The 25,656-nt window shown below is 39.3% G+C and overlaps 1 protein-coding gene across 4 annotated transcripts in view; it reads right to left on the bottom strand.

Moving 5' to 3' along the window:
- The window catches only part of SPG11 (SPG11 vesicle trafficking associated, spatacsin), a 96,374-nt gene that overhangs the window by 10,421 nt on the left and 60,297 nt on the right, over positions 1 to 25,656 (bottom strand). For all 4 annotated transcript variants that reach the window (XR_005216472.1, XR_005216473.1, XM_037834098.1 and 1 more), the window contains 7 exons: positions 14,297 to 14,456; positions 13,664 to 13,933; positions 12,381 to 12,581; positions 11,426 to 11,533; positions 5,167 to 5,329; positions 3,088 to 3,302; positions 1,729 to 2,482 (listed from right to left, as the gene is read on the bottom strand). Coding sequence is in view for 2 of the 4 variants with exons in the window: in XM_037834098.1 (XP_037690026.1) it covers positions 1,729 to 2,482; positions 3,088 to 3,302; positions 5,167 to 5,329; positions 11,426 to 11,533; positions 12,381 to 12,581; positions 13,664 to 13,933; positions 14,297 to 14,456 (1,871 nt within the window). In the remaining 2 variants the exon portion in view is untranslated. The remainder of the gene's footprint in view (positions 1 to 1,728; positions 2,483 to 3,087; positions 3,303 to 5,166; positions 5,330 to 11,425; positions 11,534 to 12,380; positions 12,582 to 13,663; positions 13,934 to 14,296; positions 14,457 to 25,656) is intronic.

Genomic DNA, 25,656 nt, shown 5'->3' with positions numbered 1-25,656 from the left:
AACTAAACTCCCAGATTTTGGCTAGAGGACCGAAAAGGGGAGACTCAGGAAACCAGAAAGTACCTGGGAGAGGAGCTCAGGGAAGCAATCAATGAAGTTATGAATTCCAGGCTTACTCCCAAGCTGCATGTATATGGAGCTGATCCTAATCAGCATGTCAAAGTTTTTGGGAACTAAATTAACAGATTACTACCCACGTCACAGAGTGACTGCTGGAGGGCACACACACAAGACAGATCTGAATAGCACTGCAAAGGCTTTGAAAACTGAACTGACCTTAAAACCATAGCCCACAGAAAGTAGGCTGGAACTTGCAGACTGAACCTAACCGGGTCAACTGATGACTAAAAAAATAACAAGATTCTTCATAGGTTTTAAACGAGTCCAAGAGTCTCATAACATAATATCCAAAATGTCCAGGATGCAACCCCAAATTACTTAGCATGTGAAAATGCAGGAAAATCTCAATTCACACAGGAAAAAACAATCAACAGATACCAGCCCTAAAATGATACAGATGTTCAAATGATCTGACAATTAATAAATTGAAATGCAAGATTAAAAGTTTCAAACAACCCCAAAGGCGGCAGGGGAAAATAAAGATTTCCTCAAAAGCCACAAACAACCATAACTCACTGATGATAAAATAAATGACTGAATTCATAGTTAAAAATCTCCTGAAAAAGAAATCCCCAGGCTCAGATAGTTTTCCTGTTAAATTCTGCTAAAGATTTAAAGAAGAGCTAATATCAATTCCACACAATCTTTCCTGAAAATAGAAGGGGAGCAAATACTTCTCAACTCACTTTATGAAACCAGTATTACCCTGATACCAAAACCAGACAAAGACAGTACAAAAAGAAAAGAAAAAAAAAAAAAAAAAAAGGAAAATTACAGATCAATATCCCTCAAGTTTGAACAGAAATGCAAAAATCCTCAACAAAATATGAGCAATTCAAATCCAGCATTATTTAAACAGGATAATATACCATGACCACATAGGCTTTATCCTGGGAATGCAAGGATAGTTCAGTATTCAAAAATCAATCATGTAATCCACCATATTAATAGTCTGAAGAATGAAAATCACATAATCAGATCAATTGATGCAAAAAAAAAAAAAAGTATGGCAATATTCAGCATTCATTCATGATAAAAACTTGCAGCAAACTAAGAATAGAAGGGAAGTTCCTCAACATGATGAAACGCATCTACAAAAACTCTACAGCTAATATCATACTTAACGGGGAAAAACCGATTCCTTTCCTCCTAAGATCAGGAACAAGGCAAAAATGTGTACTCTCCATTCCTACCCAGCACTGTACTGCAAGTCCTAGCCAGTGCATTAAAGCAAGAAAAATAAAAGAGGCACATAGACTAGAAAAGAAGAAATAAAACTGTCTGTATTTGCAAATGATATGATTGTCTATATAGAAAATCCGAAAGAACTATAAGAAAGCTTATTGGAAATGTGATTATTTCTGCAGAGTAAATTTCAGTGAACTAGCTACACGTCAGATGGATTCCCTCTTAACTTTGACCCATACCTAGTTAAAAGACAAGGGTTTCTACTTCACTGACTTCTTAATTACCTAGTTTATGGATTACCTGGAAAAGAACTGCTGTGCCCTTAACTTAGTGTAACTATTATGTCGGAAGGGACCCTTCCTTTCTGGAGTGCCAAAAGCACCAACTAGGACTCAGGAGAGTTTGATCTCCTTTACTTACTGCTCTGGACTTTCCTCGGAGGCACACCAGACTCCTCTTCTTCCTTGAGCAGCTCAGCACTATGTAGGAGAGCATGGATCTCTGGGTGCAGGTCATCCATTCTAGCATCCCCTGAGGCCAGTGCTCTGCAGTGCAACACCAAGGCAACGTCTCGGTTATAGAAATGAAAATACCGGCATACTCTGCTTGCTTCATGCACACAGCCATCATCCAACAGGTGCCCAATCAAGAAGTTTAGTGACTCCTCCTCCTTCCAATTCAGTCTATCCTTACATGTCTCTTTGGATGGGAGGCCATTAAGTTCTAAGTATTTTGATGTGTTCAGAGCAGCCAACTTGGAGAAGGAAAACTCATGGGCTAAGTTATCAAAGGAAAGTTTGCCACTAGTTAAGATTTGTTGAGAAAATCTGGGATCTATTTCCTCCTGGTTTCCTCCAAGGGTGTGATGGGTGACACGGCAGATCCAGATCTGTTTCTCCAGCTCCTCCAGCTTGTCCAAGGGGACCAGGTCCTCCTGGGCAAGCCAGTGCCCTGCCAGGGTTAGCAGCAGATGGCGCTCCTCAAGGCTGCTCTGCTGTTCCTCAACTGGGTACTCACATGCCACAAGGGCCTGGGCTGAGAAAAAGGAAGATGCTGCTTTGCTCGAAATGGAATTTTTCTTAAAATTCTCATGGCATTTTTTCCAGAAGTCATTTTTTGCTTGTTTCAGGGACCACTGTTCAGTGTGTTTTAGAATCTGCATTTCTTGAGTTATCTATGAAATTTAAACAAAGGAAATTTTAGCTTCCCCAGGGTAAAAAAGTTCATAAATGTTAATACTCCATAAATATACCATACTTGTTAAAACGAAATCAAGTGAGAGAACATGGAATTTGGCTATAATAAGTCACCTTGACCATTCCCATAGAATCTGGTCAAATATGTATCTAACCTATTAGAAATCAATCTTTGAAACAAGTAATCTCTCAATCATTCTAATACCCTGAGTATCAGACAGGCTTTCTACACCCTTAACTTAAATCCCTTGTGCTACAGACGACCCTAAATATTTTACCTGGAAAGTTAAGGTATGAAAAACAATTTTCTGTTTATCTAACTGAAGGGAGTTCAAGAGGAGTCACCTTATATTTAATTCTATCCAAAGGAAAATAGTTACAGCATATCCTGCAGCCTAATCTTACATTTAAAACAATCTTCAATAATGGGCATCCAGGCCCATTCATTTATGAAAGTAATGTGTATGTCAAAAGCAAAAAAGCCTCCTCTCCTAAAAATTATATATCTCATTTGACTCTGCATTTAACACTGGTTTAAAAAGCTAAGATTAAATATTTACATAACTTAAAAGAATAATGGTACCTCTTCAATAACCAAGTTGTCCACAGGTAATTCAGCTAATTCTGCTACCCTCCTGGCTAAAGCAAATTGTCCATCTGCTTGCAGTCTTTCCAAAATAGATCTACATTCATGCTGAAAATTATCAGAGCTGTAGCTGGTAATAATTGCATGATTAATGGCTATGGATGTATCCTTCAAAATTTGGCTCAGGAAACACAGCTTCTTCACATCTGGACCTGTGCCAAAGAGAAGAGGATATAAACATTTAATCAAGGAAATGTTTTAAGAGTAACTAAATATCTGGGTGGGATGGAGCAGGGGGCTGATATGTATGTTTAACATAGCAATGTGGTTAAAGGAAAAACAAAAACCTATTTTTTCACTCTAGTTGACTAGCAAAGAAAGCCATAATGCAGCTCCCATATACCATAGATGCCAAATGTGGCCCTGCAAAATCCTTAGCAGTGAGGTCTGGCTAGACTTGCCTGCCCTATAGTATGAACTGAGAGTTCCTTAGCACATGAACTGGCTTTATTACAGGGCAGAGGTTGGTGGCCTACTATGCAGAACCAACAGTCAAAATTGGGAAGATTTTGGGCATACACTCAGACCAGACCCATCTCTTTCTGGGTTTTCTTCTACTCTGACCAAATTTGTTTGATTGTGCATTCGTTCACTCAATGCAGGCATCATATGGACTTGTTGAGTTGAGGCTGCAGCCGGCCAACAGTCGAGGCTTCAGAGTGGCACAGCGTATTCAGAATGAAGCATCACTTGATCCTCCTGACAACTGTCTACTTAACCCAGGAAGACCAAGCTGAGCTCTTCCTAACATCCCCAAGAAATTCTTATCCTCAGTAACATTAAGAATTCTCTGCCAACAAACTAAGTGGCTGGCTTTGCTCCCATTCCCAAAGAGTCTGTGTAGAGCTATAAGGGAGGGGCATGAAAAATATTCCACAAGAGCGTATTTCCCAATGCCACCTGCTGAGCTGTGGTCTGATTTAGGTAATTCCTGGCATCAGTGAGATACCCTGCACAATAATCACCAGTAAGGGCATGCTGGTTTTCTGTGCTGGAATCATATAAAACACAGGATTTTTTTCTTAAAACATATTTCTGTTCTCTTAGCACATACATGTTATATATACACACAACAAAAATATTCTATAAAAACAGAAATAATTTAGTTTTATGAATAAAAGCACTATAGTAATGGTTCAAAATGCAGTCAATCCTGGTTAATTATTCAGGGACAGACTAATTCTGGCAAAAACAAAACAAAACAAAACAAAACAGAAAACATTTCATAAAAAATTTAAATTACTACAGATCAGTGAAAGCATTTAAATGTTAAAAGACCTATCATTTGGCATCCCACAGTAACTGGCAAATATCATGTGGTATTTTCTGCATTTTGGAAACACCCCTCTTTCAGTCATCTGACGCACAGCCTGCAACACTGGCACTGGGCCCAGCTTTCTGCCAGGGTTCAGTCCAAAACTGAGCTCCCCAGTTGAACATCTGAGTTTAAAAGTGATGAAATTACCCTCATAGTGAAAATGTCAGAACTGAGAGCAAAAGAATAATATATCATTCAACAAAAACTTGAAATGATCAAACAAATGGAAAAGGAGGTAAAGCAATATTGGTTTGATTTAGTCAGTAACAATCTTAGAGACTGCCAATATCTGGAGGAATCTACAAAGAACAAGCAAAATTTGTCTCTGAAGCTTTCAAAATAAATTATCCATTCTCAAACAGGGTTTGTAACCCTGGGCAATGACACATTGAAGTTACTTGCCAGAGAAGGATAGTGACAGGGTAAGGTAGAGGCAAGTGAGGAAAAAAATGTGGCTGACAACCACTTAGAATGAGAGACAACAGTACATGTATTATTTAAGTTATATCCCATTGTACTATGCTTGGGTACCAACCATGATTTGAAGTTACCTGTAACCTCTTCTTCACACCCAGTTATGGTCTGTATATATGTTATATATCACATGGATTTTAGTTTCTTGATAGTCCTTCCAAAACATTTTCAAGATTAAGGAAGATCACATCTTAACAGCAACTTAACTATAATGACTGTCTTACCATCAGATAGGAGATGTTCTATTCCAACAAACAGCTGCAAAAGTTTCCCCAATTCATACTGGGTTCTACACTGCTGCAGCATAAGCTTCAAAAGAAAGCACACCTGATCCTTTAGCCACACAGCAGGGATGATAGGGTGGACGCCTGTGGCTGCTGATTCAAGCTGTGAGAAAAGAGGTGGTCAGGGAAAAAGAGAGCGTCAGGAATAGCAAACCTCCAAATATAAGAATATCTAGGAAAACCAGGATACCATCAAAAGTCATCTATCACAAAGGGGGATGCTTATTCAAGTCCCTATTTCTCTCTTTTTCAAAAGGCAGAGATTAGTAGTAGAGTTCAGAGAAGTGGCAAAAACAAGCCCTCCTCAGCAACTTTGTACTGTTTCTTTATGGGAAATCCTGATACAGAGCTGCATGTGTGCAAGTCAAAAATAGGAAGAGTCCTAAAGGCTGAAAATTTATAGTGCTGTGAGTTACTGTGAAATTAACCAGATGTACTTCACTCAGCATCTCCTTTTAGAGAAGGATCTAGGCCTGCCCTTGAGTCCAGAAGATTTTAAATTCACATATGAAGACCTACCACTAACACTACAACCACTGAGCTGGTTCTATTAGTTTGACTATAGTTTATCTCAATTAAGAAGCCTGGATTTATGTCATTTAATCAAATACTGAAAATGTTAATAGGAAGATCATTCATGACTACAATAGAAGGCTTCATTTTTACAAGTGGGTATAGCAAAGACATGTAAGACACTCCAGAAAAAGGCAGATTTTAGTGTCTGAGAGGAATGGTGCTTTCCTACATGGTCCTTCTTTTGTGACATTAGCCCTGACTTTTACTTGGCCACTTGTTTTGTATTATTTTTGGAATACTAATAGTTGGCTCTTAGTCACTGTTGGCTCTGTTCATTCCAGACTTCACCCAACATAATCACAAAAAAATATTGCATCTTTTTGTGGAATTGAACGTTATCTCTCTGGTTTCAAAAATTATGTATACCATGTGTTGATAGGCACCAAAACATGTATAATTCATTAGTTCTGTGCCTAGCATTGGTGTAGGACCTAGTCTTGGCTCCCTACTCCTGGATACTTCTGATCACACTATCGAGGTCACTCTTGAGGTAAATCTAATGTACAAAAAGCTTTTTATGGCTATGCTGTAGATTTTTGAGGTGCAGAACTCCCTTCAGATGGAATGTCCAAGACTGCCAAGAAATTAAGGAATGACTTAGAGTCCTCTGTCACATTACTGCTATCTTCCCAAGCCTACCCATAATTTCCTTCTTTACTTTCTTTCCTATGTCCTTTGTGGCCATCCCTGTCCATTTATCATCCTCCTCTCTTAAGTTTCAACAATTACCTTAAATGAAGATCATTTTGCTTTTGGAGCCTCTCCCTCACTGAAAAGTAGTTAAGGGATACTATGAGAAAGATAGTAATACCGGCAATCAGTTCATTATTAGCTACTTATTCTTGCTTAGCCATTGCTACTGTATGTTTTTCTATAACCATCCTGACTAGACTTCGATTTTTAAGAGTCAAAAGTTATACAATACATCTATTCTTTATTCTGTATCCTGTTGAGTGTCTTTATTAAAATTAGCCTGGATTAGGGCATTCATTCTTAGTCTCTATTTCATTGCTTGTTTATCTACCTCTGTTGCTCCAAGAAGAAGATAATAGCAGGTAGATGATGGAACTGGTCAAAGGGAAAAAAAACACATGGAAGTAAAAGGCTGCAGGCAAGAGAGGAGCAGCTGCACTGCCCCTCCGGGAGAGAGGGGAGCAGGAGTAGTCAGGCAAGAAGAGGATATGAGGGAGGGCCCAAGCCACAAACAGAGTAAGAGGCAGAGGAAAAGTAACATGCCTGGTTTGTGACTTAGGAACCTCAGGCATATTTGAATAACCAATTCAGTACTTTCACATAATATAACTTAAATTTTCACTACAGTTAAGAACAATGTGATTGAGAGCAAATACCTGTACCAAGGTTCTGCTGGTATTTGTTGGGTAGAACGGGTATAATTATGGAGCCCTCTAGCAGCAGAGAAGGAAAAAGTGCTGAAAACCCCAAGCAGGACCAAGGGACATTCCCTCTCCTTTCTTATAACTATTTTTTTCACAGGGCTAGTAAGCTTCACATGATGAACAGGCCCTAAAGACACAAATGATTAGGTAAAGCCTGAAACTGTCCAGAAGGCTCAGCATCATTTGGACAGATATCACCACAAGTGTTGATGAAAAAAGCCCTTGTTTTCTGTCAGTAACTAAAGCAGTATTAAACAGCCTTCACATTCAAAACTGCTAGAGAGAACCTAAGATGGCGGCTAGGTGCGCCAGGGCAAAAAAAGCACCTCCGTGAAAAATACTAGATAAAAACCAGAAAGTGACCCAGAACACCAGTTCCAAGGATGCAGCAGCCAGACAAGGTCTGCTAAATCCACAGGAACCATGCATTTGGTGAAACTGGGAGCCTTCATTCTGAAACGAGTGAGTGAGTCGGCTGAAAGTCTGGCGGCCACGCTGCGGTGTGGGGAAATGGTGGGTTGGTGTTTGGAGAAGGACTAGTTCTTTAAAAAAAAAAAAAAGAAATCCGGGAGCGGCTGCAGATACGACGGGGAGAACCATGCAGTGAAGCATGGCAGGAACGTGCTGGGCCAACAACTCGGTGTCTGGCGTGGAGGATAGCCCTTCCCACCCGCAGTTGATTGTCTCGGGGCCAGGGGAGCAGGAGGAGCCAAAGGGAGAAAGAAACCGCGCCCCTTGCAGCCATCTCCCTGGCGGCCTGGGGACGCTCCCACCAGGGGCCGGACACACAACCTAGAGCCGCGCCAAGAAACCCAGTGTGACGGGAAGTCTTTCCCACAGCACCGTGCACATGCCACAATTTCGGCCGTGGACAGTGGCCTTTAGTACACCCACAGCTAATTGTCCTGGAGCTGGGAAGGCAGAGCTGTGTGAAAAGGGGGAAATTAACATGTCCCATTCAGCCATCTTTACAGCAGGCTGGGAATGCCCCTGCAAGGCCCGGTGGCCCAGGGCTTCCTTGGCGGGCCGGCGCGCACTTGTGACGTGGCACAACCTTCCCTAGAAGAGCACAGCTGGGAAGGGGGACCCACTCGGAAATCCCAGGGACCCTACACTAGTGCTGGGGACTTGTGGGTCAGTGGCGGAGACGATCTGTGGCAAGACTGAAATGAAGGCTTAAGCTCTTGCAACAGCCTTAAATCTCCGGGAACACCTGGGAGGTTTGATTATTAAAGCTGCCCTGCCTCCCTAACGACCCAGACACATGCCCCACATTCAGGGCGGACAGCACCAACAACACACCCAAATTTAGTGCACCAACTGAACCCCACAAGAATCAGATCTCCACACACCACAAAGACAAAGTTGGGGAGAACTAACTTGAGGGGAACAGGTGACTCGCAGATGCCATCTGCTGGCTAGAGAAAGTGTATGCCACCAAGCTGTAGATCTGACAAATTAGAGACCAAGTAAAGCAAATGCCAAGAGGCCAAAAACAACAAAAAATCTTAAAGCATTTGATAAAACCAGACGATATGGAGAACCCAATCCCAAACACACAAATCAAAAGATCAGAAGAGACACAGTACTTGGCGTAATTCATCAAAGAACTAAAGTCAAACAATGAGAGCATGGCACAGGATATAAAGGACATAAAGAAGACTCTAGAAGAGCATACAGAAGAAACTGCAAGAGTAAATAAAAAAATAGAAGATCTTATGGAAAGAAACTGTTGGTCAAATTAAAAAGACTCTGGATACTCATAATACAAGATTAGAGGAAGTAGAACAACTCAGTGTTCTAGATGACCACAGAACAGAAAATGAAAAACAAAAGAAAGAATGGAGAAAAAAATCGAAAAAATCAAAATGGATCTCAGGGATATGACAGATAAAATAAAACGTCCAAATTTAAGACTCACTGGTGTCCCAGAAGGGGAAGAGAAGGGTAAAGGTCTAGAAAGAGCAGTCAAAGAAATTGTTGGGGAAAACGTCCCAAACCTTCTACACAATATAAATACACAAAGCATAAATGTCCAGCGAACTCCAAATAGAATAAATCCAAATAAACCCACTCCGAGACATATTCTGATCAGACTGTCAACTACTAAAGAGAAGGAGCCAAGTTCTGAAAGCAGCAAGAGAAAAGCAATTCACCACATACAAAGGAAACAACATAAGACTAAGTAGTGACTACTCAGCGGCCACCATGGAGGCGAGCAGGCAGTGGCATGACATATTTAAAATTCTGAGAGAGAAAAATTTCCAACCAAGAATACTTTATCCAGCAAAACTCTCCTTCAGTTTTGAGGGAGAGCTTAAATTTTTCACAGACAAACAAATGCTGAGAGATTTTGCTACTAAAAGACCTGCCCTACTTCAGATACTAAAGGGAGCCCTACCAACAGAGAGACAAAGAAAGGAGAGAGAGATATAGAGAAATTTAACAGACATACATAGAACATTACATCCCAAGTCACCAGGACACATATTCTTCTCTAGTGATCACAGATCTTTCTCCAGAATGGACCATATGCTGGAACATAAAACAAGCCTCAATAAACTAAAAAAAAAAAAAAAGAAAAAAATTTGAATTTGTTCAAAGCACACTCTCTGACCACAGTGAAATACAAATAGAAGTCAATAACCATCAGACACTTGGAGAATTCACAAACACCTGGAGGATAAAAATGAGGGGGAGATGAAAACATTCCCAGATAATCAAAAGCTGAGGGACTTCATCACCAGTAGATCAGTCCTATAAGAAATGCTGAAGAGAGGTGAGCAGGCTGAAAGGAAGGGACACTAAACAATTGACTGAAACCACATGAAGAAATAAAGACTTCCAGTAAAGATCACACGGTAAATATAAATACCAATACTACTGTATTTTTGATTTGTAACTCCACTATGTACTTCCTACAGGATCTAAAATACATAAACTGTAATGATATATCAGTGGTTTTGGACTCAATGTAAAATATGTAATTTTTGACAAGAACTACACAAAGGTGGGGGAATGGAGGAGTATAGAACATAGTTGACATGCCCTATTGAAGTTAAGTTGGTATCAAAGATAAACAAGATTGTTATAGATTTAAGAGGTTAAATTTAAGCCCCATGGTAAACACAAAATAGTATCAGAGAATATGACCATAGAGATGAATAGTAGAGTAGGGGTTACAAGAATTGGGGGAAGGGGCAATGGGGAGTTAAGAAATGAGTGTAGGGTTTCTGTTTGGGGTGAAGGGAAATTTCTAGTAATGGATAGTGGGAAGGTGATACCATTGCAACATTCTAAATGTGATTAATCCCACTAATGGAATGCTAGGGAGGGGGTGGAATGGGAAGATTTAGGCTGTATATATGTTTCCACAATTGAAAAAATAAAAAAAGACAGTCTAAATAGATGACAATTAAATGCCAAGGATGATCCTGGTTGGGATCTGAGGATGGAGGAGAGGAGGCTCAAAGGGACACAGATGGGACATAAGAAAAAAAAAAACGAAATATAGAAAGTGAGCTTTGTATCAATGTTGCATTTCTTGAACTTCTTAGCTGCGCTTAATGGGATTGCATAAAAGAATGTTCTTGTTCATGGGAAAGGTATATGTGAATTATATTGTTTGTTCAAAGATGTGTGCAGCTTGCTCTCATATGTTCAGAGGACAGAGCAATAGATGATGGATGATAGATAGGGAGAGAGGGAGGGAAAGAAATGGTGTGACAGGATGTTAAAGTTGGTAGATCTCGGTATCGGGGGAGGGGGGACAGGGTATGGTGGAGTTCTGTGTATGGGGTTTGTATTGTTTTTGCAACTGTTCCTGTAAGTTTGAATTTATTTCAAAATAAAATTAAACAAACAAACAAACAAAAAAACACTACTAGAGCTATCCTGGACTGGCAGAACATGGCCCACGTACACCACTCACTTCTCTAGCATCCAAAGATACCATTAATCCCTCTGGCTCTGAGCTTGGTTACAGCATCAGGATACTCATCACAGACATCTACGTGAAACCTGTCATCCCTGACAACTGATAAGCTGCTGTGAGAGAAGCTACTACAACTCCTATCCTGGCCTCCCTGTCTCTGGAGCAGTACAAACAATTCAGTTTGAATTATGCCATGTAACCACTATGCTGCCACATCCTGGTTACTAGCAGAGAAAAGGCCACTCCAACCAATTTCAGATCAGAGGGAAAGAGCATTATAATTCCAACTTACAGTTTCCAGACTCTTATGGAACTCCGTAAGTTTCATTTTGGCTTCCTCATAATTCTTGAAGAACATACACAGTTCATACATCTCCATCATCAATAGTAGTGGGGAATCCTTTGAGGAAGGGTTGAATGAAATTACAAAATCCTAAACTTAATAACATTTTCTCAATGAATAATTAAAATTTAACAGAACATCAGATGTTTGTATGGTATGTGAATATATCTCAATAAAATTGCATAAAAAATGTAACAGAGGGTTTAAGTAAAAAATAAAGGCTATTAATAACAGCTTCATAGTAGAACGAAATAATATAACACAGAAAGAAGTTAAATTTTTATTTCCTCTTCCTTTTGGTAAAAAAACACTCAAGCTGGATACACCTACTCAACCGTCCATTTTGTGTATATACTTTACATTGTCTATCACATGTGAGCAGGAAATCTTCCACCAGGTGGTGTTAAGACATCTCTAAAACACACTCCTGAACCACCCCCCCCCCATCTACTGTTGTCTGTGCAATCCATACATTTCCATCACTTCTGTGGGAGTCGTTTGGTCAGAGGAAGCTATATAATTTCTTAAGCAATGGCTATGAATGGGAGTTTTGGAATTAGAAAGTTTGTATTTGAATTGTTAATACACCAGTTACTAAAGTACTTCAAGACCGTAGGCATGTTAAGTTCCATAAGCCTCGGCTTCTTTGTCTATAAAATGAGGATAATACCACTTCATCACATCCTCAAAGAGTATTATCTTTGTATAGGACGGTTGTGAAAACTGAATAAATGAATGTATATAAAGCACTTTGCTAAGTAAATGTTAGCTTGATTTCCATTTTCATCACGTATTGTTGACTTAAAAAAAAACAAAACAAGAATGGAAATCAGAAAAAGCCAACTGGAGATATTCAGAAGTAACCCTTTTAAACTCTGGAAAGCAAGGAAGTGACTACCACTACCTTAAAGAAAAGCCGGAAACCTCTAATGAGAGTGTTGCTCTTCTGCCTTGTTAATAATGTTCTCCAGATGACGGAGAGGTCCTCAAGGTGCCAGGTGTGGTCCTCTACTAAGTCTTGAATGTGTCCCATTGCTTCAGCTGCAACATCGTCCTCCACAGATACAATGATCCAAACACAGAAACAAGGAATAGCCTTGGCATCCTGCCATGGGATAAGAAATTTTCAAAAGAAATTAACAACTTGGACTACCTAACAGAGAAAGTTTCTAACAATGCTACAATGACAGATGGATATTTCCATCTCACTAAATTAGTCAAAATGACTTGAGAAGTCTTTAAAGATGAAACAAAACTCTTAATAAACATCGAAGAGACTATTATAAACTGTCCTGTAGAGTGTGGCAGATCTGAAGGCCAAGAAGACAGAGGGGGTTAAGTGGAACTCAGGGAAGGACTGAGGATAAGAGATTAGGACTGTTTGTACTGATTAACAGTACAAACTCCCTGCTAAAGCAGTGGTGGTCAGTCCACCAAAGCTTCCTTCTCTATGACTTGGCTCTATGACTCAGAGCCAAGGCAATCGCCACTTGAGTTCAATGAATGCCAAGGCACATGGGAGTGCACTAAATGTGTCAGAGACTAAACTAGAAAGGCACAAAGTTGTTGAAGTGACCTTGGAAACATATAATGGTGCATGAGACATACAGTACCTCCTACCTAACCAAGGATTAACCTCATCCCTGGCCCCTCTCCTCAGGCATCCCTCCCTGTAACTCCGTGGAAGCACAACAAGCTTTGGCTGCTGTAAGCGTGAGTGCTGCCCACTCTGAGAGCATTGTGCTTCAAGAAGAGACTAAATACCAAGATGTATTCCCAAAACTTGCACACAAACCCCTAGCATTTAGCCACTTTTGTTCCTCAACCATATATAATCTGTGGAGTGGTTGCCATGGGTGCAGCATACTCAAGTGAACTTCTGGCCAGTCGTGCTGAGTTAGCTGCAACTCTCTGTAAGTAAGTTCCCCTAATAAACACTTTTGGACTGGCATTTAATGTCTCTTTCTTTGGAATCCCCAACGGCCCTGTTATAGGGTGGCTTGGGGTAATTTCAGCTGGGTCTTCCCCTATTTTTTCTTTCAGGGTGAGTCCTGCTGCTGGATTCAGTGGGACACAACAGACAGAGACTCACCTGTCATCATCACCCCACTTTCACTCTGATTATCAGCTTTCCACATCCTGCACCACTTTTTCTACTGCTCTCTAGGTTCTTCTCATGGTCCTCACCTGGAGACATGAGGCCAGGACACTAAGGATAGGAGCCTGTTGTTTCACTGCTTCAGCCAGGAGCCAGCACCAGGAGTTTGGCTCCTCTGAGCAGTGGAGCAGAATTTCAAAGAAATCAGTCGTCTGTTCTTTGTTTCTCTGGAGCTTCTGGGGGGACTTGCAGGCCTGATCACTGTCCATTCCAGAATTGGATATTGAGGACAAGTTCTCAAAAGCCAGTCTTAAGTGGTCTTGAAGGACTGGGCTAAAATACTGGAGAAGGGATTTCACCTAGAAAACATACAGCTGATTAAAACAGATACCCAACTTTCAGTTCCCAGTTAGAGCTGAAAATGTTAGAGAAATGCACAGGCAAAATTTTCTTTCTCATCCTGAACTGTTTCAGACGGTATAGTTTTACAGAGTTGTTGTTTCTCAGTGATCGTCCATATTGAATCTGTAACCACAAAAACTCTTCAGCTGTTTAGTACTAATGACTATGCCCTCGTCAGAAACCAACCCACTGAAGTCTCAGTAAAAATAATAGCATCAAACCAAACAAAAGCCTATGTCAACTCAACAGAAAGAATACTATTTTCAGAGAAATGTTCCAATTTCCTCTTCCTGAAAAACTGCCAACAATCAGTGGCTTACCTCCTCCAAATGGTAGTTATGAAGTTGGCTGTGAATAATGAACTGCAGCCAATCATTGGCTTTGGCACATTCCCTGAGGTAAGATGTGCTCAGTTTCACATTGTGGAGCCTGCAAAACTGTACCACTAATGCCCACTGGTTGCTTGAATCACTCGACAGCCTGTAATTAGAATTGGCGATGAGGCAGTAGAGAGAAAAACTTATTAAAATATAGTTTTAGATTGAAACTGAAAAATTAGTAAAAATTAAATAAATTCACCTACAATATAACCTCTAAAACGCCTTTCAACAAATCCCACATTTAACTAGGCTACTTTACAAAAAAAAAAAAAAAAGGACTCTTTTCTTCCAAATGTCTTCTTATAAATGTGACAGAATCCATCTGAGGTCAGGGAAAAACTCTCTGGGAAGAGGTTGCTAATTGAATGTCATCTGTAATTACGGATGATTTGTGACTCGCGGAAGCCCTTGCTGGAAAAATTGCGGGCTCTGGATCTGAGTAGGGATAGAGGACAGCACTCCTTTTGATCCACCCATCTTTTTCAAGTGAAATCTCTACCCCATGGTGCCAGTTTGAAACTGTTAGGTACCCCAGGAAAGACTGTTCTTTAATGCAATCTTGTAGGGGCAGACTTATTATGGGTGGGATCTTTTAATTGGGTTGTTTCCATGGAGAAGGGACACACTCAACTGTGGGGGAGACCTTTTGAAAAGACTATTTCCATGGAGGTGTGACACCACCCATTCAAGGTGGGTCTTGATTAGTTTACCGGAGTCCATAAGAGAGCTCAGGGGCCGACAGACCCAGACACTTGGAGACACAGACAGAAAGACATTTGGAGATGCTAAGAGATGAAGCCCAGAGTCTGCCCTGGAGAAGTTAAGAGAGACCCTCAGACACTTAGAGAGAAATGCCCTGGGAGAACAAGCAAGGACACACAGGAGCTGAGACAGAGAAGCTAAGAGAAACACAAGCCCAGAGACATTTTGACAAAAGTCATTTTGAAACCAGAACCTAGGAGCAAAGGACCAGCAGACACCAGCCATGTGCCTTCCCAGCAGACAGAGGTGTTCTGGATGCCATCAGCCTTTCTTCACTGAAGGAATCCTCTTGTTGATGCATTTAGTTGACACTTTTAAGGCCTTAGAACAATAAATTTGTAACCTGATAAATCCCCTTTATAATTCCACTTGCCTGTGATGTTGCACAGTCTTCCTCCGTGGAGGACCACGAAGTGCACAGCTTAGAGGCGGGTTCCCTCACAGAAGTCCCAAGACCCCTAAATCAATCCCAGGGACATGTGGGCCTGCAGCAGAGAGAGACTGTGGGAATCTGAGCTGAAGGGTTGGACTTGTGCAACAGCTTTAAGACCCCAAGAATGGCTGGGAGTTCTGGGTCTTAAAGCCATCTTCCCTGCCTAACTACATAGGGCACATCCCCCACCCTCAGGGCTGGTGGCCCCAACTGCACATGGAAATTTGGTGCACTCATTGAACCTCCAGAAGGTTTGGACCCCCACTCGCCACACAGACAAAGTTGCGGAGAACTGGCTTGAGGGTAAGAGGTGGCTTGAGGCCGCCATCTGCTGGTAAGTCAGGGAAAGTACATTCCACCAAGCTGTAGCTCTGTCAAATTATAGACAATTGTTGAAATAAGCCTGCATATCCTAAAAGAACCCTATCAAGATAAGCAAATGCCAAGAGGCCAAAAACAACAGAAAATTTTATAGCATATGAAGAAACCAGAAGATATGGATAACCCAAACACCCAAATCAAAAAAACCAGAGAAGACACAGTACTTGGAGCAATTATTAATCAAAGAACTAATGACAAACAACAAGACCCTGGCTTAGGATATAAAGGACATGAAGAAGACCCTAGAACAGCATAAAGAATTTGCAAGAGTAAATAAAAGAAATAGATGAGCTTATGGAAATAAAAGAAACTGTTGATCAAATTAAAAAGAGCTTGGAAACACACGGCAGCAGATTAGATGAACTCAAAGAAAGAGTAAGCAAACTGGAAGAAAATGTTCTGGAGAATGAAAGTACAAAAGAACGAATGGAGAAAAAAATCAGAAAATTTGAAATGGATCTCAGGGTTATTATGGACAACATGAAGTGCACAAATTTAAGAATCATTGGTGTCCAGAAGGGGAAGAGAAGGGTAAAGGTCTAGGAAGAGTATTCAAAGACATTGTTGGGGAAATCTTCCCAACCATTCTAAATGATATAAATACACAAATCATAGACACCCAACGAACTCCAAAGAGAATACATCCAAATAAACCCATTCCAGGGCATATTCTTATCACACTGTCAAATGCTGAAGAGAAGAAGCAAGTTCTGAAAGCAGGAAGAGAGAAGCAATTCACCACATACAACATAAGACTAAGTAGTCACTACTCAGCGGCCACCATGGAGGTGAGAAGGCAGTGGTATAACATATTTAAAATTCTGAAATAGAAAAATTGCCAACCAGGGATTCTTCATCCAGCAAAGCTCTCCTTCAAATTTGAGGGAGAGCTTAAAATCTTCACAAACAAATGCTGAGAAAATTGGCTAACAAGAGACCTGCCCTACAAAAGATCTTAAAGGGAGCCCTACCATCAGAGAAAAAAAAGAAGGGAGAGAGAGGTATGGAGAAGGGCTCAAAACTAAAGAGATTTAGTAAGGGTACATTATAGAAAATTAAAAGAGAGGAAGAAACATATATCTGACAAATAAAAACCAAAAGACAGAATGGCTGATTCAAGAAATGCCTTCACAGTAATAACATTGAATGTGCATGGATTAAACTCCCCAATTAAAAGATACAAATTGGCAGAATGGATTAAAAAATATGAACCATCAACATGTTGCTTACAAGAGACTCATCTTAGACTCAGAGACACAAAGAAATTGAAAGTGAAAGGCTGGGAAAAAAATATTCCATGCAAGCTACAGCCAAAAGAAAACAGGAATAGCAATATTAATCTCATATAAAATAGACTTGAAATGCAAGGATGTTATAAGAAAAAAATAAGGTCACTATATACTAATAAAAGGGACAATTCAACAAGAAGAAATAACAATCATAAATGTCTATGCACCCAATCAAGGTGCACCAAAGTACATGAGACACACATTGGCAAAACTGAAGAAGAATATATGTTTCCACAATAATTGTGGGAGACTTCAAAACATCACTCTCTCCTATAGATAGATCAATGAGACACAGGACCAATGAGGAAACTGAAAACCTAAACAATCCAATAAAAGAAGTTGAATTAACAGACATATACAGAACATTATATCCCAAATCACCAGGATATACATTCTTCTCTAGTGCTCACAGAACGTTCTCCAGAATAGATATATGCTGGGCCATAAAACAAGCCTCAATAAATTTAAAAAGAGTGAAATTATTCAAAGCACATTCTCTGATCACAATGGAATACAATTAGAAGTCAATAACCATCAGAGATTTAGAACATTCACAAACATCTGGAAGTTAAACAACACACTCCTAAACAATCATTGGGTTAAAGAAGAAATAGCTAAATATCTAGAGATGAATGAAAATGAGAGAACAACATATCAAAACTTATGGGATGCAGCAAAGGTGGTACTGAGGGAAAAATTTAAAGCTCTAAATGCTTACATTAAAAAGGAAGAAAGAGCTACAATCAAAGAACTAATGGAACAAATGAAGAAGCTAGAAAACAAAAAGCAAACTAATACTAAACCAAGTATAAGAAAAGAAATAACAAGGATCAAAGCAGAAGTAAATGACATAGAGAACAAGAACAAAAAAAAAGAGAGAATAAATAAAACCAAAAGTTGGTTCTCTGAGAAGATCAACAAGATCAACAAGTCCCTAAGTAGACTGAAAAAATCAAAAAGAGAGAAGACCCAAATAAACAAAGTAATAAATGAGAGAAGCGACATTACTGCAGATCCCAAAGAAATTTTAAAAATTATAAGAGGATACTAGGAACAACTGTATGCCAACAAACTAGATAATGTAGAGGAAATGGACAATTTCCTGGAAACACATGATCAACCTAGACTGACCAGAGAAGAAACAGAAGATCTCAATAAACCAATCACAGGCAAAGAGATCCAATCAGTCATCGAAAAGTTTCCCAAAATTAAATGCCTAGGGCCAGATGGCTTCACAGGGGAATTCAACCAAACTTTCCAAAAAGAACTGACACCAATCTTACTTAAACTCTTTCAAAACACTGAAGAAAATGGAACACTACCTAACTCATTTTATGAAGCCACCATCACTCTAATACCAAAACCTGGTAAAGATGCCACAAGAAAGGAAAACTAGAGGCCAATCTCCCTCATGATTATACATGCAAAAATTCTCAACAAAATACTTGCAAATTGAATCCAAAGACACATTAAAAATATCATACACCATGATCAAGTGGGGTTCATTCCAGGCATGCAAGGATGGTTCAACATAAGAAAATCAATCAATGTATTATAACACATTAACAAATCTAAAAGGAAAAAATCAAATGATCATCTCATTAGATGCTGAAAAGGCATTCCACAAAATTCAGCATCAATTTTTTTGAATAAAAACACTTCAAAAGGTAGAAATAGAAGGAAACTTCCTCAATATGATAAAGGGCATATATAAAAAACCCACAGCCAACATAGTACTCAATGGTGAGAGACTGAAAGCCTTCCCTCTAGGATCAGAAACGAGACAAGGATGCCCGCTGTCACCACTGTTATTCAACATTGTGCTAGAAGTGCTAGTCAGAGCAATCCTGCAAGACAAAGAAATAAAAGGCATCCAAATTGGAAAGGAAGAAGTAAAACTCATTTTTTGCAGATGATATGATCTTGTAATCTGGAAAACCCTGAGAAATCAACAACACAGCTACTTGAGCTAATAAATTTATCAAAGTACTAGGATACAAGATTAATGCACATAAGTCAGTAATGTCCCTATACACTAGAAATGACCTAACTGAAGAGACACTCAAGAAAAAGACTCCATTCTCAATAGCAACTAAAAAAATCAAGTACTTAGGAACAAACTTAACCAAGATGTAAAAAGACCTACACATAGAAAACTACATAACTTTATTAAAAGAAATAGAAAGGGACCTAAAAAAATGGAAAAATATTCCGTGTTCATGAATAGGAAGGCTAAATGTCATTAAGATGTCAACTCTACCCAAACTTATCTACAGAGTCAATGCAATTCCTATCAAAATTCCAACCACCTACTTTGCAGACCTGGAAAAGTGAGTTATCAAATTTATCTGGAAGGGAAAGATGCTTCAAATTGCTAAAAACATTCTAAAAAAAGAAAAACAAAGCAGGAGGGCTTACGCTCCCTGACTTTGAAGCTTATTACAAAGTCACAGTAGTCAAAACAGCATGGTACTGGCACAAAGATAGATATATAGATCAATGGAATCGAACTGAGAATTCAGAGATAGACCCCCAGATCTATGGCCAATTAATCTTTTTTTTTATCTATTCATTTTATTGAGATATATTCACATACCACGCAGTCATACAAAACAAATCGTACATTCGATTGTTCACAGTACCATTACATAGCTGTACATTCATCACCAAAATCAATCCCCGACACCCTCATTACCACACACACAAAAATAACCAGAATAATAATTAAAGTGAAAAAGAGCAACTAAAGTAAAAAACAACACTGGGCGCCCTTGTCTGTTTGTTTGTTTCCTTCCCCCACCTTTCCACTCATTCATCCACAAACTAGACAAAGGGGAATGTGATCCCCATGGCCCCCCCAATCCCACTGTCCTCCCTCATAAGCCACATTTTTATACAACTGTCTTCAAGATTCTTGGGTTCTGGGTTGTAGTTGGATAGTTTCAGGTATCCACCACCAGCTACCCCAATTCATTAGAACCTAAAAAGCGTTGTCTATATTGTGCATAAGAGTGCCCACCAGAGTGACCTCTCGGCTCCTTTTTGGAATCTCTCTGCCACTGAAGCTTATTTCATTTCCTTTCACATAACCCTTTTGGTCAAGAAGATGTTCTCTGTCCCACGATGCTGAGTCTACATTCCTCCCCGGGAGTCATATTCCACATTGCCAGGGAGATTCACTCCCCTGGGTGTCTGATCCCACGTAGCGGGGAGGGCAGGGATCGTACCTTTCAAGTTGGCTTAGCGAGAGAGGGCCACCTCTGAGCAACAAAGAGGCATTCGGGAGGAAGCTCTTAGGCACAATTATAGGGAGGCCTAGCTTCTCCTTTGCAGCAACAGTCTTCCCAAGGGCAAGTCCCATGGTAGAGGGCTCAGCCCATCAAACCACCAGTCCCCTATGTCTGTGGTCATGTTAGCAACCATCAAGGTAGGGCAGGCCAATACCCCTGCGTTCTCCACCAGCCCCTCAAGGGGGCTCTGCATATTTTTTTCCTTGTTTTTTTTTTTTATTTCCTAAATCAACTGTATGAAAAATTAAAAAATTTTAAAAAAAAATTAAAAAAAACATACAATAAAAGAACATTTCAAAGAGACCATAACAAGGGAGTAAGAAAAAGACAACTAACCTAAGATAACTACTTTACTTCCAACATGTTCCTTTTCTACCCCAAGAAATTAACCTAATATAGCAACATTTCTGTGAACTTGTTCCTACTATACCCATCAGAAATTAATAGACCATAGTCATTCCTGGGCATTCCCAGAACGTTAAATTTACCCATGATAGCTTATCTATTCTTCTTGGATTATTGTTCCCCCTTCCTTAATTACTCTCTATCGCTAGTTCCCCTACATTCTACATTATAAACCATTTATTTTACATTTTTAAAAGTTCACATTAGTGGTAGCTTATAATATTTGTCTTTTTGTGCCTGGCTTATTTCACTCAGCATTATGTCTTCAAGGTGCATCCATGTTGTCATATGTTTCACGATATCATTCCTTCTTACTGCCGTGTAGTATTCCATCGTGTGTATATACCACATTTTATTTATCCACTCATCTGTTGAAGGACATTTGGGTTGTTTCCATTTCTTAGCAACTGTGAATAATGCTACTATGAACATTGGTGTGCAGATATCTGTTCGTGTCACTGCTTTCCGATCTTCCAGGTATATACCGAGAAGTGCAATCGCTGGATCGAAGGGTATCTCTATATCCAGTTTTCTAAGGAACTGCCAGACTGACTTCCAGAGTGGCTGCACCATTATACAGTCCCACCAACAATGAATAAGAGTCCCAATTTCTCCACATCCCCTCCAGCATTTGTAGTTTCCTGTTTGTTTAATGGCAGCCATTCTAACCGGTGTTAGATGGTATCTCATTGTGGTCTTAATTTGCATCTCTCTAATAGCTAGTGAAGCTGAACATTTTTTCATGTGTTTCTTGGCCATTTGTATTTCCTCTTCAGAGAACTGTCTTTTCATATCTTTTGCCCATTTTATAATTGGGCTGTCTGTACTACTGTCATTGAGTTGTAGGGTTTCTTTATATATGCAAGATATCAGTCTTTTGTCAGATACATGGTTTCCAAAAATTTTTTCCCATTGAGTTGGCTGCCTCTTTACCTTTTTGACAAATTCCTTTGAGGTACAGAAACTTCTAAGCTTGAGGAGTTCCCATTTATCTATTTTTTCTTTTGTTGCTTGTGCTTTGGGTGTAAAGTCTAGGAAGTGGCCGCCTAATACAAGGTCTTGAAGATGTTTTCCTACATTATCTTCTAGGAGTTTTATGGTACTTTCTTTTATATTGAGATCTTTGGTCCATTTTGAGTTCATTTTTGTGTGGGGTGTGAGGTAGGGGTCCTCTTTCATTCTTTTGGATATGGATATCCAACTCTCCCAGCCCCATTTGTTGAAAAGACCATTATGACCCAGTTCAGTGACTTTGAGGGCCTTATCAAAGATCAGTTGGCCATAGATCTGGGGGTCTATCTCCAAATTCTCAATTCGATTCCATTGATCTATATGTCTAACTTTGTACGGCCAATTCATCTTTGATAAGGCCCCCAAAGGCACTGAACTGGGACATAACTGTCTATTCAACAAATGGGGTTGGGAGAGAATGAAAGAGAACCCCTACCTCACACCCTACACAAAAATTAACTCAAAATGGATTAAAGACCTCAATATAAGAGACAGTACCATAAAGCTCCTAGAAGATAATGTAGGGAAACATCTTCAAGACCTTGTGTTAGGAGGGTACTTCTTAGACATTACACCCAAAGCACAAGCAACAAAAGAAAACATGGAAAATGGGAACTCCTCAAACTTAAAAGCTTCTGTACCTCAAAGGAATCTGTCAAAAAGATGAAGAGGCAGCCAACTCAATGGGAAAAAATATTTGGGAGCCAAATATCTGACAAAAGACTGGTATCTTGCATACATAAAGAAATCCTACAACTCAACACAAATAGTACAAACAGCCCAATTATAAAGTGGGCTAAAGATAAGAAAAGACAGTTCTCTGAAGAGGAAATACAAATGGCCAAAAAACACATGAAAAAAATGTCCATCTTCACTAGCTATTAGGGAGATGCAAATTAAGACCACAATGGATATCATCTCACACCAATTAGATTGGCTGCTATTAAACAAACAGGTAACTACAAATGCTGGAGGGGATGTGGAGAAATTGGAACTCTTATTCATTGTTGGTGGGACTGTATAATGGTACAGTCACTCTGAAAGACAGTCTGGCAGTTCCTTAGAAAACTAGATATAGAGCTACCCTTCAATCCAGCAATTTCACTTCTCGGTATATACCTGGAAGATCTGAAGACAGTGACACAAACAGATATTTGCACGCTGATGTTCATAGCAGCATTATTCACAATTGCCAACAGACGGAAAGAATCCAAATGTCCTTCAGCAGAGGAGTGAATAAACAAAATGTGGTATATACACATGATGGAATACTACACAGCAGTAAGAAGGAACAAGGTCATGAAACATATGACAACATGAATGAACCTTGAAGACATAATGCTGAGCGAAATAAGCCAGGCACAAAAACAGAGATATCGTATGTTACCACTAATGTGAACTCTGTGAAAAATGTAAAATAAATGGTTTATATTGTAGAATGTAGGGGACCTTGCGATAGACAGCAAATAGTGAAGAGGGAGCAATAATCTAATAAGAACAGGTAAGTTATGGAGGGTAAACAATGTTATGGGAATGCTCAGGAACAACTATGGTTTGTTCATTTTTGGGGGGTATGGTAGGTTTGCAAAAATGTAGTTATTTTAGGTTATTTGTTTTTCTTATTCCTTTGTTGGGTTATAGTTTATTTTCTTGGGGTAGGGTAGGAACATGTTGGAGGCAATGTAATTATTTTATCTTATTTGTTTTTCTTATTCCTTTGTTCAGTTATGGTTTGTTAATTTACTTGGGGTATGATAAGAACATGTTAGAAGCAATGTAGTTATTTTAGGTCATTTGTTTTTTCTTATTCCTTTGTTTTTGTTTTGTATGAAATTATTTTTTATTGTTTGTTTTCTAATTTTTTGATAAAGTTAAAAAAAACAATGAATGAGTGTTAAAAAAAGTAAATCAACAATGGGGGGAGGAGGGGAATGGAATGTTTTGGATGTTCTTTTTATTTTAATTTTTACTTTATTTTTTGGAGTAATGAAAATGTTCAAAGATTGTGGTGATGAATGCACAACTATATGATGATACTATAAACAACTGTACACTTTGAAGGACTATATGTTATATGACTATATCTCAATAAAATCACATTTAAAAAAAATCCCCTTTATAAAAGCAATCAATTTCTGGTATTTTTGTATAACAGCATATTTAGCAAACCAGAATACCCAAGCTTACTTTTTCTAATTTTTTTTTAACAAATACTCCCCCTTCCCCCATCCCACCATAACCTCTAATTCACTTTCTATCTCTGAATATTCTGTTTCTAGTCATCTCTTATAACTGATATCATGTTTTCAAGGTTCTTCCATGTCACAACATGTCTCATAACTTCATTCTTAGATGTTATATGACTCCACTTGTATGAAATAACAAGAATATGCAAATTCATAGAGATAGAAAGTAGAGTACAGGTTCTCAGGGGTAAGAGATGGGGAACAGGGAACTAATGCTTAATGGGTACAGAGTTTCCATTTTTCATTTGGGGTGATGGAAAAGTTTTGTAATGGATGGGAAATCTATGCTGTATATGTTTGGACCATTAAAAACAGAGAGAGACTAAGGAAACAATGACAATTAAGTTCAATTCATGATTCTGGACTAATCCAATAATGGAGGAGAAATGACCAAAAGGACATTGGGACAATTGAAAAAAATGACATACAGACTGTATGCTTTATATCAATGTTAAATTTCTTGAACTTGGATTGTGGGAAGATGGTGAAGTAGGAAGTTCCAGGATTCAGTCCTTCTATAGGAGCAACTATTAAACAGGCAGAAAGTGTCTGATACAACTATTTTGAAATTCTGGAGGCTAGCAGAACAGTGTACAGCATCCAAGGAAGAGTGGAAGGAAGAAGCTGTTAAATTACATAAAGACCAGTAAATTGCTCTCTCTGCAGCAGTTACCAGGGTCTATTCTCCACGCTTGCAGCAGGCCACTGTAGCGTATGGCCTCTGACTACCTGCTAATGACAAAAAAAAAGACCTTAAAAATCCTCTTCCCAAACCCAGGGATGGAAAGAGACAATTACTGATCATGGCTTTTAATTAGTGACTTGGGATCACTGGGGGCCCAGCTCTTTGTTCCAACCTGTCCAGGACAAAGGCAGTGGCAGAGGAGACTTAAAGACACTACACTATCTCACTGACATGAACTAACTATAATGAGCAAACTTTAAGATTTAAATTTGAGAGCACAGGTTAACAGGAGATAAAGAGTGTAGAGATTAGGCAATGATGCTTAAGGAGTACAGACAGTTTAATAAGGTTGATTGTAAATATTCAGAAATGGACAGCACAATACTGTGTGACAGTAGCACAATACTGTAAGTACAGTTAAAGATGAGTGTGAGTGTGTTTGAAAAATGGAAACTAGGGGACATGTACATCCCCAGAAGGAAAGCTACAGGACAAAAACTAGGACTGTATAATTTAGCTAAACCTAGAGTGGACAATGATGGTGGTTGTTTAGATGCTAAAGCTGTCACAATGCAATATATCAGAAGGGGGTTGGCTTTTACAATGGGGATTTATTAACATACAATTTACAGTTCTTAGGCTGTGAAAATGTCCAAATCAAGGCATCAACAGGATGATACCTGGACTCTAAAGAAAGGCTGCCAGCATCTAGGACACCTCTGTCACATGGGAAGGCACATGGCCAGCATCTGCTGATCCTTTGCTTCTGGGTTTCACTGCCTTCAGCTCTGGTTCCAG

This window comes from Choloepus didactylus, chromosome 4 (assembly GCF_015220235.1).
Source record: "Choloepus didactylus isolate mChoDid1 chromosome 4, mChoDid1.pri, whole genome shotgun sequence".
Lineage (NCBI taxonomy): Eukaryota > Metazoa > Chordata > Mammalia > Pilosa > Megalonychidae > Choloepus > Choloepus didactylus.
This window is presented reverse-complemented; position numbering and strand designations above follow the sequence as displayed.